General features: G+C 46.8%; 1 protein-coding gene across 3 annotated transcripts in view; it reads left to right on the forward strand.

The window, feature by feature from the left end:
• Window positions 1-2876: 2876 nt before the first annotated feature.
• The window catches only part of LOC149354515 (uncharacterized), a 42196-nt gene continuing 30900 nt past the window's right edge, over window positions 2877-14172 (forward strand). For 2 of the 3 annotated variants that reach the window (XM_089583350.1, XM_089583349.1), the window contains exons 1-4: window positions 4720-4785; window positions 6807-6879; window positions 9863-9924; window positions 10653-10701. Coding sequence is in view for 1 of the 3 variants with exons in the window: in XM_089583348.1 (XP_089439474.1) it covers window positions 3128-3137; window positions 3409-4343; window positions 4711-4725 (960 nt within the window). In the remaining 2 variants the exon portion in view is untranslated. Of the gene's footprint in view, window positions 3138-3408; window positions 4344-4710; window positions 4786-6806; window positions 6880-9862; window positions 9925-10652; window positions 10702-14172 lie in introns of those variants that run through there. The other variant, XM_089583348.1, reaches the window with a different exon arrangement.

Below are 14172 nucleotides of genomic sequence, written 5' to 3' on the forward strand. Positions count from 1 at the left end.
CGTCAGCCGGCCACAGCTGGCCATGTACAGTCTTTGTCAAAAGTAACCAGGCTGCATCGTTTGCTTCTCATTCGTATAATAGACCCCTCGCGTCTTCTCTAAAGATCAAAAACTTCTTTGAAGGTGGGGGCAGGGGTTCTCCTCACCATACAGAGATTTGGAGCTCGGGGGCTGGCATAATAGCTTTACTATACGACTGAGAAGTAAACCGTGCAGCCTGGTTACTTTTGACAAAAGCTGTACGTGATGCTGATCGAGATCGCAGTAGTTCAGTTTCACAACTGAGCTTTGACTATTGCAAAACATAGGTGGTAGAATAATGTTCTTTATTCAATCGTGCACTGGTTTTCGTCATGCGATATGATATCAATACAAATGAGTTCGCAGAACTCATTCGCTCTTTGATAACATTTGTTCCCGCTGTGAAGCTGTTATCTCACAGTAACCTTCTCCGGCGGCCACTTACAAACTGTAGAGCTTTTTAATGCCGGGAAAAGTTAATTTTCAATTTTGTACGGATCTGAAAATTGATCCGAACCAGGAAGGCCGTAGTAAGTCCAACGGATGTCCTAAATCGGGTGTCCGTTCTCGGACGCGCTTCGATCTTCCTTCGGATGTCCGGATCCGGATTCGGACGTACGGATCTTAGCCGGACGTCCGTCGGACATTGTTGGCCGTGTGGGATGCGATGTGCCGAGACGCGCGCCGCACACAGTGGCATATATGGGTCGTCTGCTAGCACACTGGCGGCTCTACACGCTGTCAGGAAAATACGAGCATCGTCTAATCAGCTGCACAGATTGCAGTTTACGAAAGTGCGGCAAAAAACGGCTGTATAATGACTTATGCGCTAAACATGTCGAAACGCACACGAAATCACCCTCAGCGTATATGCGCAACAGACATGGACTACGGCGGCCGGCATATATCAACCATGAAAATATACGCTTGCCTCTCTAGATTGTCCATTTCTGCGCTCAGGTCATGCAGATACATAGTACAGGCTTCTCTTTCGATGCTTCAATGTAATCAGTGACTAGTACCACGAGTTATTTATCGCATAAACGATGTCAACTTACGCGGCGAATAGGGCGATGCATGCAGTCAGTTGAGCAATTTGGAACCGGAAGTACCTAGCAGACGATTTTCCCATGACTCTTTGCGTTGACGGCGGAAACGCACCTCACCTATTCCCATCGAAACAAGTAAACAGCGCTGTGTTTTTCAAAGTAGGTATTAGAGTTTGACAGTTTCGAGTTTCTACCTAATGAATCTTTTAAGAAAAATTAAAAGAAGTAAATAAAAAAAAACAGCCAAGCCGGGAGTCGAACCTTGGCCCCTTATAAAATGGACAGAGAGGCACGCGCTTCGTACCACTCAGCCACAACGCTTTTTTTTTTGTCTTTATCTTTCGCCTTTTCACTCAGCCACGACGCGAGGCGGACGGATACATTTCGCTTGATTTTTGTAGCGGACTACTTTCGTACCTTTGGCAGTGTTGACTGCTATGTATGAAATGGAGTATAGTGGAGATCAGTGGTCCCGACCCTATTCTAAAACTCTCTATTAGTGTTGCACCGTGGTTTCGCTTCCGGGACACGGATTGCTCACCTCAAGGGGCCGCTGTATTGGCGACGCTTCGCGTTTGATAGTGGTGTTTTTATGTGTGTGTTTATCCCACTGATCTCCACTAGGTGGCTGGATGCCGCATTCCCGCTTTCCGAGACGAGCGCGAGTGAAGCCACCGGAAGTTGGACCGCTTGACCCGGAAGTCGGGTGTCTGCTGTGTATTTCAATGCAAAAAGTCGCGTCTTTCGCCCTTTCGTTCTCAGTTTTTTGCGTTGTTTTCGTGTGATGTCTGCTGTTATATGAAAGGAACAAGCAAGCTGAACGCGAGAAATGTGAGCATTGTGTGCAGAACCCTGTAATTTCTGCGAAAGTGAAGAAAACAGGCATGCAGGTCTCACCCTGCCTCGGCAAAGGGGTACGTGCATTAAACACTATGTTCTTGCCTGGTTCTTGTATTCCGAGCGTAAAGGAGAAGTAGTGGAATGACGATGACCTTAAAACCGAATTTTCGTGCAGTAAAGAAAAGGCACAGCGCGAGAGGAACGACTGACAAGAAAGGCGAATGGTGCAGTGCGCGTGAGAAGCGCTGTTAGAAGTCATCTGCACCAAGCACCACGAATTAAAGACCATTCAGGCTTAACTTGCAACAACACGAAACAGTACATGACACGCTCCGTCGAAAAAGCAGTACCATACCTTTTGGAGGCTCTAATATGAACCAACCGAACACCGTCGACACCTCACAAGATAGTAGCCTAGCCCTCGCTCCGGTTCGGTCTAAATATAATTCGGCAAAATGGTCGCTGCAAAGTAAGCTGCCTGCGGAATGTTTCAACCTATTATTTCTTATATTTATCCCCCATTGATAGCATAACTTGGGCTTGAGCGTGGGAACAAGCATCGCAGTAAAGAGCAGAGTTGGCGAAGCTAGGCAAACGAGACGACACCGAGCCGAGTAGACGAGGCTCCATACTTGCTGTGTGTAGCGACGTCCTGTCGTCTGCTAGTGTCGCCCCATTGAAATGCAATGGGCCCTTATTTTTGAAACGTCCTTCCCGAAGACTTCGCTGGTCTCCTCGCTCAGTTGGCGGCGCAAAAGGTGGGCATTGTCATGGAAAAAGACGAGAACGGCGAAAAGACGAAATGCTAAGTGGGAAAACAAAACTGGAACTGAAAAACCGTGCTCAGCTCCGATTTCATGCACTGCCAAAGGCTGACTTCCGGGACAAGGCCACTTACTTCCGGTGGCTTCACTTTCGGGCGCCCGATGCGGCATCCAGCTCCCCTAGTGGAGATCAGTGGTTTATCCAGCCAGGGCACCTTTGGTAGGCGCCCGCCCGTTACAAAGGGAAGGCTACATCATCATCATCATCAAGACGCTCAGTCTATTTAAGGCGCCGCGCTCTACATAAGCGAGGGCTCTCTGAACGTCGGTCAGCGTTAGCGTCCGTGTCTTTTTTCCTGCTGCCGTCACGGCGTGCCCTAACGTGCTGCCGCGTGGCATTCGAGGAAGGCCGCGCCGACACATTTTGGCGACGAGGATCCATCCACATGCATCATGCCTATATGTGAGTGAGAAAATTTTACTTACTTCTCCACTACGTCTACTACTTCTGCTGACCTACTTTCAAGCAGCATTTTTGCACTTGGCTGCTTTTTGACGTGACTGCAACGTTGTCTGCGTGACCTATCGATACTGCGGCGTCTTCTGCACGGCTGTCCTGACCCCCTCGTTCCGCTTGCTGCTGCTTCAAGATGAACTTGGCACCTCTGCCACCCTACTTGTCATGCCTCGGAGTACCGGCTAATCCTTGGCTCAAATGGCGACGTGTTTTCCAGGCTTACGTAGACACCGTCGCCGGGACCGCTACGCCGGACCACCAGAAAGCGTTTCTGCTCAACGTGCGGGGGTGGTAGAAGACATCAATGTCTACTACAGCCTTATCGAGGAAGAGACGCAGGCTGGAACCGACGTGGCGACAGGTGACTGCGAGGTACCGGACATAAACAAAGCGGCGCTTCAAATGCTAGACAAGCACTTTCAAGAAGAACAAAGCGAATATTTCAGCCGCGTTCATTTCAAACGCAGAGTGCAGAGTCCTGCTGAGCCAACTGCTGAATATATTCGAGATGTCCAACGGCTCGCCAAATCGTGCAAATTTGGCACTGCTACCGACATCATGGTGCAAATCAAATCCTTTGCGGCTTCCAGTCACATCGTCGCCGGTTCATCCAACTCGGCGAGATTTACGATCAAGAAGGCAATGGAGATTACTCAAGAAGAACGCACCGATAAAATAGTGCAGCAGCTAGGCGTTCCAGAAGACCGTTTCACATCGTCGGTAGACACAAGATGCGGGTCTCGTCCTCGCCGAGACTTTCAAGATGGCGGTCTTTCTCGTCCTGTTCCAGTTCAAGATGGCGGTCTCCCTCCCCGCCCGGCTTCACTTCAAGATGGCGGCCAATATGGGCGGCGTTCCCCCCGACCGGATAGCGATGGCGGACGCCGAGATCGAGGAGGTCAGCCTCCCCGTCGGGAAGGTAGGCAACCGGGAGCCTCTGCGCCATCGGCATGGCCCGGCTGCTGTTTTCGCTGTGGCTCGCCGGATCAATGGGCGAATTTTCCTGCTTGTCCTGCTCGCCACAAATACTGCCAAACGTGGGAAGAAGGGACATTTCTTCCAACTGTGCCGCTCATCAGAAGATACGTGGGAACCGTCAACGAAATGGAAGCTCAAGATGGCACCATTACAAATACATTGACTGTCTGCAAGGTGAGATAGTGTCAGTGCCCTGTTACTTATGAGCCTTCCCATTCAAGCTAATAATGTGATCCTCCCCTTAATGATTGACATTGGGCCGGTCGTCTTTATCATGAATGTTCGGGACTACGAGACGAGGCATACTTTTCACACATCTGCCTACTCAATCCCATTTGATCATCCAGAACTACTTGGAGCAAGAACTTGGGAGTTTTCTCCAGTAGCCGAGTGAACTTGCTTGACTTAGTTAATGTAGTAGACTCTTTTGCTAACAAATTTTTAAACTGTGAATTCTTGTAAGCTTTTTTGGAAACTCCTCAATTACAAGATAATTTTAATGGCTGTGTTCAAACATGCACTTATGTTCCTTCCTTTTCAGCTACCCTGCAACTGAAAGCCCCTCAGCTGGTGTGATGGCTTATCTCCATCGTCTTCTCCATCCTCAACTACAGGGGTGAGTATCTATGAAATCATTTTTTTTTTCTTTCAGAAGCATGCTTGTGATGTTTAATTAAAACACTGCAGTGCACGTGCCACTGGGAGGTGCTTCAGTTGTATTAGACAGGGCAGCTACAGCCTAAAACCTCATTACTGAACTTCAGCACTCTTGACCCGAATCCCTAGATATCTACTGTGTTTACTCGCGTAATGACTGCACTCCTGAAATTTGTTAGCAAAATTAAAATTTTTTATTCCCCACATAATGATCGCACCCCGAACTTGCCGCTGCAATTTATGTGCCAAGTCTAGCCGACGATCATACTTAACAGATGGCATCTGCAGATGACCATCTTGCACTGTCAGCCACCATTTTTGTTTTGATATTGGTTGAAATGTTACTGATGCTGAAACGTTGCTGTCAGTTGACCTGCAATCACACGGGCAGTCTAAACGCCGCTATGCTTAACCATGGATACCAAACATAACTGCGGTTATCTCGAATCACGATGCGCCGCTTTCACAAGATTCGCCACCGTTCTGGGTTGCAGTGGAACGAACAAAGTGATGCGGTGGTCCGGAGCGAAGCGACATTTGCAAATATCTAGCAGTGCAGTTGGCACAGTGTCGAGAGTGCCGTCCGATGGCACTGCCTCCACAGCCAAATACATAGCCGCACTGCCCGCTAGCCGACCACGCCAGGGAAACATCTCTACGGCAGTGGCAGCGTCAGCAAACGGTGTTAAACTTTCTTGTTCTCATAAATAATAAGCCCTCGAATACGGGAATGCCAGAAATGAATCCTCCATAAGGATCATTGACCTGTACCGAGTTGCTGATAGGAGTAATAGCTGCGATACAAGCTAGTTTTATGCTCCCAGCCGTGTAGCAGCTGCCGCCATTGCAGCGCGACTGGCCTGATCTGCTTGCAAGCCAGCTTCGCTGCTGAGGTGTCACTGAAAGCTATCGTATGTCTTTCTTTTAATATGAAACACTGATGTCACTAAGGCAGTGCCATAAGTAGACCATTTAGTATAAGCTTTGGGCAATTCAAAACAGCATCCGCTGTGGCTTCGATACGAAACAAGTTATGCCTAGTGACAACTAGGGATAGCATGCCAGAGCGCCGTCGTCGTCGGCACTTTTGGGTGACACCATTGCGGTAAGCTCGCAGAATCCGGTGCTGCGAACGTTGTGAACGTGTCACCTACTTTAATGCTGTAGAAGAGATCGGACAAGCAAGCAAGCAAACAAACAAAAAAACATGGGAGGCTGTTCTTTGATCATGATGTATCTAGCATGAATTACCAGGACAGCAGGAACGTATTTGCCGCCTCATATAAATTGCTCGAGCCATTCCTCATCTAGACTAGTTCTGCCATAAAATACATCCTATCCTCTCCTAAAGCTTCACTACACTTTCCGCACATTTGCTGTTGGCCAGTCGCAATTAGCCCAGTGGTAATCGTGACTCTGTAGCGTGTGCCACTGCCTCCTGGGTACAGTGGATGATGAATTCTGGCTGGATTCATGGCATAGACTTCTGTTTTAAGTTCGTGCTGGCAAAAAAAGAGGGGGATCAGAAATGTCACCTCGAATCATCATTTGCTTGACTTGCTAGCCAAGACATTGAGTGGTGGGTATACTACAGAAAAATCATGCAAACACTTCCATTTCCAATGCCTGTTACTGCGCTACGAGAGAGCCTTTCGAGACATTTTTCTTAAGAGTGCATTCCTGTAAACATGCCTTACAGCCGCCAGATAATAAGTAAATCTCCTGCCATAAGTGACATACAGGCCGTAGCTCACGCGACATTTCAAGCTTCTCTGCTAATAGTGGCCCGCGATGTGTGTAGGCTCAAATTTGATTTTTAGTAAACAGTATGTGTGGTGACTGAAAAGAATTATATATAATCTTTTTAGATGTTTTATACAGGGGAACAGTTTCATTCTAGGAGCATGACTTTCATGCATCTGTGTGTCACTTTTTGTTTGGCCAGAAATTTAAGAGTCTTGTGTTCTAAATTTTGTGCAGACCTCGTGTGGCATACCTGCATCGCGTCGAGGGGAGACTAGAAGAGGCACAAAGCCTGTCTGTGTGAGTTCCTGTAAGTGATCGTGGTGGTGTGACTCTTTTATTAGAAAATCCTTTCTACTATGCGTTCAGTACGTCCTGGGCCAAGGCGGCGAGGGCACGTTGCAGCCTCAGATCCAGGGAGGCGAGCCAGATGGGCCACGGTGGGGGTGGGGGGAAAGGATAGGCGGGGGACTGGAAGGCTGCGTGGCACTGTGTAAGGCAGTGTTCTATGTCTGCATGTGTGTGTGGACAGTTTAGGCACTTACGTGTGGAAGTGTACCGGTATAGATGACGTTTGGCTGGTGTATGTAGGAGATTAAACAATATTTGGCTAAGAATGCGAGCTTCATGGATCGATAAGGATGAGTGTGGTGGTCCTCCCTACTCACACAGTCCTCCCTACTCACACAGTCCTCCCTACCCGCACCAAGCACCATGCACAACCACTTCCTGCTCCCAGTCCCCCTTCCTCCACACCACCTCGTCTTCCCCAGTCTGTTCCAATGTGCTCCATTGTGACACCTAATGGCGCCATTGACACTGGCCTTTACAACATGAGGAATATAAGTGGCGAAAGTACAAAGCCTTCAGGCACTTCTAGTAGCATGTGCACGAGAATCTTTTGGAGTGCCCATGGGTGGCAATTTTTTCAAAAGTGGATTGTGCAAATAAGTGCATGTAGTACTTGTTGATCAATTTTTAAACTGGTTGCAGATATGTCATGTGCAAATTAGTTTGTTATCTTGGGAGGCATATTTTTAATAAGCTTATCTAGGCGCTAAATGCTATGTATTGCTCAACGGGAGCGACGAGTTAGAACTGTCTCAGCATTTCTTCTCTAAGCTCCTGAAATCTTTGTGCACAAAACCACGCTGGGGAGATAGCTAAAGCATGATGACGCACAAATATGGCTTGGAGTTTCAGTGATCAGTCTCTTGTGGTTTTGTGTACAATGAACTGCCAACCAGCCGCTGTTATTGCTCACCTGATCTTGATGCATCTATGCCCTGCCCAGTGTTATAGCTTGTGGCGCAGTGCTGGTTCCCATCCGAGTTCATTTAGTTGTGTTGCGCATGATAAACTAAAGTGAAACCCATGCTGAGTTGGGGTAAAAGAGATATTTTCCTTGAAGTGCTTTACCAGGTTAGAGTTCATGAAGTGTTCGAGCATCTTGCAGCAAGTGAAAGTTAACGATATTAGTCCATGTGTGTACATTCACCTTCTTCAAAAATTTGCATCACGTTGGATGTCTCTTCCAGTCTTAGGGCAATTTTTGCATTTTGTTCAATTGGATTGCTAAATGAGGTGCAGCCTCTCTTGAGCAATACTTCTAAATGCAACCAGAAATTTTTTTCTTGTCCATGAGCTGAATGAGGGTTAGAGTGGCTTACTGCAGCCATGCGAGAAACGTTTTACATAATTGTCCAGGAGCAGTAGGAGGCAGTATACAACTGTTGGCAGACCATGTGATTAATAGGTGATGCCAATACCCGCTTATGTATGTTTATCATTTACTTGCACGAACGTGGCTAGTTGAACAATTTAAAGAGCTTTGAGTGTGGTCGGGGGGAAGCTGGCATAGAGCGTTGTTGAACTGCTTTCTGCCTCTGCAGAGGTGCGTGAAATCTTGCAGCAGACTTGCTTGCATTGGCCTAAAAGAGTGGTGTATTGATTATGTTTCTCGTGTGTTCCTCATGTGTTTCTCATGTGGTTTCTGCAATTTTTGAGGCGTCATGCTTCAAGGAGAGTGCCGAAAGTCTAGAGGAAAACGATATATCCTCCCCACCACTGCGATGTTAAATGCATAGGAGAGAAAAAATAGGATTGGAGAAAAGTTGGACATAAGAGTGAAATTAATAGTGTAGTTATTATCTCCAAAATCATGTAGATGATACTTGCAGACCGAATGGCCTGCTTCAAAGCGAAAATGAAGCAATAGGAGAGACATCCTGTGTGACAGGTTGATAGAACGTAGCGTTTTGTATAAATTGGAACTGTTACAAATTTCAAAGCTCTGTAGTGCAAAAGACTCTTAACCCTGCGTTTAGAGCGCGGAAGTGTAAGCATCTTATGGTGCGAAAAAATCAACTGAATACAAAACAACCTGTGTATTTGCTGAAAGATGTTGCAGTCAGTTTCGATGACATCGAATGTACTGTGTGACACGCGTTGCTTGTGGCGCGATCCGTTAACGAGGAACATTGACGCAAATTACGGTATGCACCACACAGCTCAAGACAGCGTAAAAATCAGCGCCACGTTCAGCCCGGTGATTCCGGTGGCTCTGGTGTCAGGCGAGTGCAGCGGGGCCCGCCGATGCCTGGGCAGTCTTGTCGAGAGTTACCCCGAATTTCGCATATCACCTTGATCTGACTTCTTGGAACACGATGCGATACCAGTGTTCTAGATATAGAACTTTTGAATACTCTTCTGTGCGCACACCTGTGGGAAGTCCTAGGCGGGTTGAATTTTAGTTTACCTAGGTGGTATGCAGTTCGAGTGATTCCTCCCGAACATGTAACTCCGTCGGTTGCAGATTTCATCTCTTGGGTTTTTCGTTTCACAGCAGAGAGAGAGAGAGCAAGGATTAGACATATGGCATGCGACCTGACTCTACCTCATAGTTTTTAAAATTTTTATGGCCACACCCGTGGCATGTGGAGGTTCCCAGGATAGGGGTCTAACAGGAGCTGCAGCTTCTGGCCTACCCCACAGCCATAGCCACGCAGATCCGAGCCGCATCTGTGACCTACACCGCAGCTCACGGCCACCCCGGATCATCTAATTAGGATGTGTTAGTTTGTAACACAAAAACAAACCACTGAACCTTAGCTGTGGTTGGTGCTTGATGGCCTCAATTGCTTATACACTCTAATACCTAACACAACAAAATGAAATTGCGGTGCACTGCTTTCGTGATAAATGTAGTGTGCTTGCTACACCGTTCATTGCTTTGCTGAATCTATTTTGTATCGTCCAGTTCCGTTCTCATACATTATTTTTACATCTTTCAGGTCGATGACCTTGACTGAAGCGCATGGAGGCCTTAGCCACAAACACATTGCTGGCTTTCATGGTAGGTATTCTTGCTTGTATGCCTTCGTTCACTTTGCAACTCTGTAGCATCTATATTTGGGACTGTGAACTACTGCAGTATGTGTAAACCAAGCCTCAGTGTGGAGCTGGTTTGCAGATTCTTTTTTCCTCAGAGAGGCGAATCTAGGGGTCACCAATCAGGAATGAAAACAAACTTTTTTTACACAAGTATTAAGAAGCTTATGGTTAGAACAAGATATGTACTGTGTTTAGTCGCGTAATGATTGCACTCCTGAATTTTCTTGGCAAAATTAAAATTTTTTATTCCCCACATAATGATCGCACCCCGAACTTGCCGCTGCAATTTATGTGCCAAGTCTAGCCGACGATCGTACTTAACAGATGACATGTGCAGATGACCATCTTGCACTGTCAGCCACTATTTTTGTTTTGATATTGGTTGTAATGTTGCTGATGCTGAAACGTTGCTGTTGGTTGACCTGCAGTCACACGGGCAGTCTAAACGCGGTTATGCTTAACTATGGATACCAAACTTAACTGCGGTTATCTCGAATCACGATTCGCCGTTTTCACAAGATTCGCCACCATTCTGGATTGCGGTGGAACGAACAAAGTGATGCGGTGGTCCGGAGCGAAGCGACATTTGCAAATATCTAGCAGTGCAGATGGCACAGTGTCGTGAGATTTACTATAAAAGTTTTTTTGTTGATTGATCGTTATCAATGATTCACTATGTCTCCTTTTCAGGCCTCGCTACAACGAGAGCAGCCTCCGGCGCTTAGGATCGCAGAGCCTGGTAAGTCATTTAAGCGGATGGTACTTTGGTGCTTGCGCAAGGTGTTCGCGGCACATACTGGAACACTGAGAGTGCCGTCCGATGGCACTGCCTCCACAGCCAAATACATGGCCGCGCTGCCCGCAAGCCGACCGCGCCAGGGAAACATCTCTACGGCAGATCCCTAGTGGCAGCGTCAGAAAACGGTGTTAAACTTTGTTGTTCTCGTAAATAATAAGACCTGGAATACGGGAATGCCAGAAATGAGTCCTCCATGAGGATCGTTGACCTGTACCGAGTTGCTGATAAGAGTAATAGCTGCAATACAAGCTAGTTTTATGCTCCCAGCCGTGTAGCAGCTGCCGCCATTGCAGGGCGACTGACCTGATCTGCTTGCAAGCCAGCTTCGCTGCTGAGGTGTCACTGAAAGCGATCATATATCTTTCTTTTAATATGAAACAGTGATGTTGTCACTAAGGCAGTGCCATAAGTCGACCATTTAGTATAAGCTTTGGTCAATTCAAAACAGCATCCGCTGTGGCTTCGATATGAAACAAGTGATGCCTAGTGACGACTAGGGGTAGCATGCCAGAGCGCCGTCGTCGTTGGCACTTTTGGGTGACACCATTGCGGTAAGCTCGCGGAATCCGGTGCTGCGAACGTTTTGAACGTGTCACCTACTTTAATGCTGTAGAAGAGATCGGACAAGCAAGCAAGCAAACAAACAAAAAAAAGATGGGAGGCTGTTCTTTGATCATGATGTATCTAGCATGAATTACCAGGGCAGCAGGAACATATCTGCCGCCTCATATAAATTGCTCGAGCCATTCTTCATCTAGACTAGTTCTGCCATAAAATATATCCTATCGTCTCCTCGTGCTTCACTACACTTACCGCACATTTGCTGTTGGCCAGTCGCAATTAGCCCAGTGGTAATTGTGACTCTCTAGCGTGTGCCACTGCCTCCTGGGTACAGTGGCTGATGCATTCTGGCTGGATTCATGGCGTAGACTTCTGTTGTAAGTTGGTGCTGGCAAAAAAAGAGGATGATCAGAAATGTCACCTCGAGTCATCATTTGCTTGACTTGCTAGCCAAGACATTGAGTGGTGGGTATACTACAGAAAAATCATGCAAACACTTCCATTTCCAATGCCTGTTACTGCGCTACGAGAGAGCCTTTCGAGACATTTTTCTTAAGAGTGCATTCCTGTAAACATGCCTTACAGCCGCCAGATAATAAGTAAATCTCCTGCCTTAAGTGACATACAGGCCCTAGCTCACGCGACATTTCAAGCTTCTCTACTAATAGTGGCCCTCGATGTGCGTAGGCTCAAATTTGATTTTTAGTAAGCAGTATGTGTGGTGACTGAAAAGAATTACTATATGTAATCTCTTTAGATGTTTTATACAGGGGAACAGTTTCATTCTAGGAGTATGACTTTCATGCATCTGTGTGTCACTTTTTGTTTGGCCAGAAATTTAAGTCTTGAGTTCTAAATTTTGTGCAGACCTCGTGTGGCTCACCTGCATTGTGTTAAGGGGAGGCTGGAAGAGGCACAAAGCCTGTCTGTGTGAGTGCCTGTAAGTGATCGTGGTGGTGTGACTCTTTTATTAGAAAATCCTTTCTACTATGCGTTCAGTACATCCTGGGCCAAGGCGACGAGGGCACGTTGCAGCCTCAGATCCAGGGAGGCGAGCCAGATGGGCCTCGATGAGGGTGGGGGGAAAGGATAGGCGGGGGACTGGAAGGCTGCGTGGCACTGTGTAAGGCAGTGTTCTATGTCTGCATGTGTGTGTGGACAGTTTAGGCACTTACGTGTGGAAGTGTACCGGTATAGATGACGTTTGGCTGGTGTATGTAGGAGATTAAACTGCATTCGGCTAAGAATGCGAGCTTCATGGATCGATAAGGATGAGTGTGGTGGTCCTCCCTACTCACACAGTCCTCCCTACCCGCACCAAGCACCATGCACAACCACTTCCTGCTCCCAGTCCCCCTTCCTCCACACCACCTCGTTGTCTTCCCCAGTCTGTTCCAATGTGCTCCATTGTGACACCTAATGGCGCCATTGACACTGGCCTTTACAACGCGACGAATAAAAGTGGCGAAAGTACAAAGCCTTCAGGCACTTCTAGTAGCATGTGCACGAGAATCTTTTGGAGTGCCCATGGGTGGCAATTTTTTCAAAAGTGGATTGTGCAAATAAGTGCATGTAGTACTTGTTGATCAATTTTTAAACTGGTTGCAGATATGTCATGTGCAAATTAGTTTGTTATCTTGGGAGGCATATTTTTAATAAGCTTATCTAGGCGCTAAATGCTATGTATTGCTCAACGGGAGCGACGAGTTAGAACTGTCTCAGCATTTCTTCTCTAAGCTCCTGAAATCTTTGTGCACAAAACCACGCTGGGGTGATAGCTAAAGCATGACGACGCACAAATATGGCTTGGAGTTTCAGTGATCAGTCTCTTGTGGTTTTGTGTACAATGAACTGCCAACCAGCCGCTGTTATTGCTCACCTGATCTTGATGCATCTATGCCCAGTGTTATAGCTTGTGGCGCAGTGCTGGTTCCCATCCGAGTTCATTTAGTTGTGTTGCGCATGATAAACTGAAGTGAAACCCATGCTGAGTGGGGGTAAAAGAGATATTTTCCTTGAAGTGCTTTACCAGGTTAGAGTTCATGAAGTGTTCGAGCATCTTGCAGCAAGTGAAAGTTAACGATATTAGTCCATGTGTGTACATTCACCTTCTTCAAAAATTTGCATCACGTTGGATGTCTCTTCCAGTCTTAGGGCAATTTTTGCATTTTGTTCCATTGGATTGCTAAATGAGGCGCAGCCTCTCTTGAGCAATACTTCAAAATGTAACCTGAAATTTTTTTCTTGTCCATGAGCTGAATGAGGGTTAGAGTGGCTTACTGCAGCCATGCGAGAAACGTTTTGCATAATTGTCCAGGAGCAGTAGGAGGCAGTATACAACTGTTGGCAGACCATGTGATTAATAGGTGATGCCAATACCCTCTTATGTATGTTTATCATTTACTTGCACGAACGTGGCTAGTTGAACAATTTAAAGAGCTTTGAGTGTGGTCGGGGGGAAGCTGGCATAGAGCGTTGTTGAACTGCTTTCTGCCTCTGCAGAGGTGCGTGAAATCTTGCAGCAGACTTGCTTGCATTGGCCTAAAAGAGTGGTGTATTGATTGTGTTTCTCGTGTGTTCCTCATGTGTTTCTCATGTGGTTACTGCAATTTTTGAGGCGTCATGCTTCAAGGAGAGCGCCGAAAGTCTAGAGGAAAACGATATATCCTCCCCACCACTGCGATGTTAAATGCATCGGAGAGAAAAAATAGGATTGGAGAAAAGTTATACATAAAAGTGAAATCAATTGTGTAGTTCTTATCTTCAGAATCAAGTAGATGATACCTACAGACCGAATGGCTTGCTCCAAAGCGAAAATTAAGCAATAGGAGAAACATCCTGTGTCACAGA

The sequence above is a fragment of the Amblyomma mixtum genome, chromosome 3 (genome assembly GCF_055824585.1).
Source record: "Amblyomma mixtum isolate Tamu chromosome 3, ASM5582458v1, whole genome shotgun sequence".
In the NCBI taxonomy this organism is placed as follows: domain Eukaryota; kingdom Metazoa; phylum Arthropoda; class Arachnida; order Ixodida; family Ixodidae; genus Amblyomma; species Amblyomma mixtum.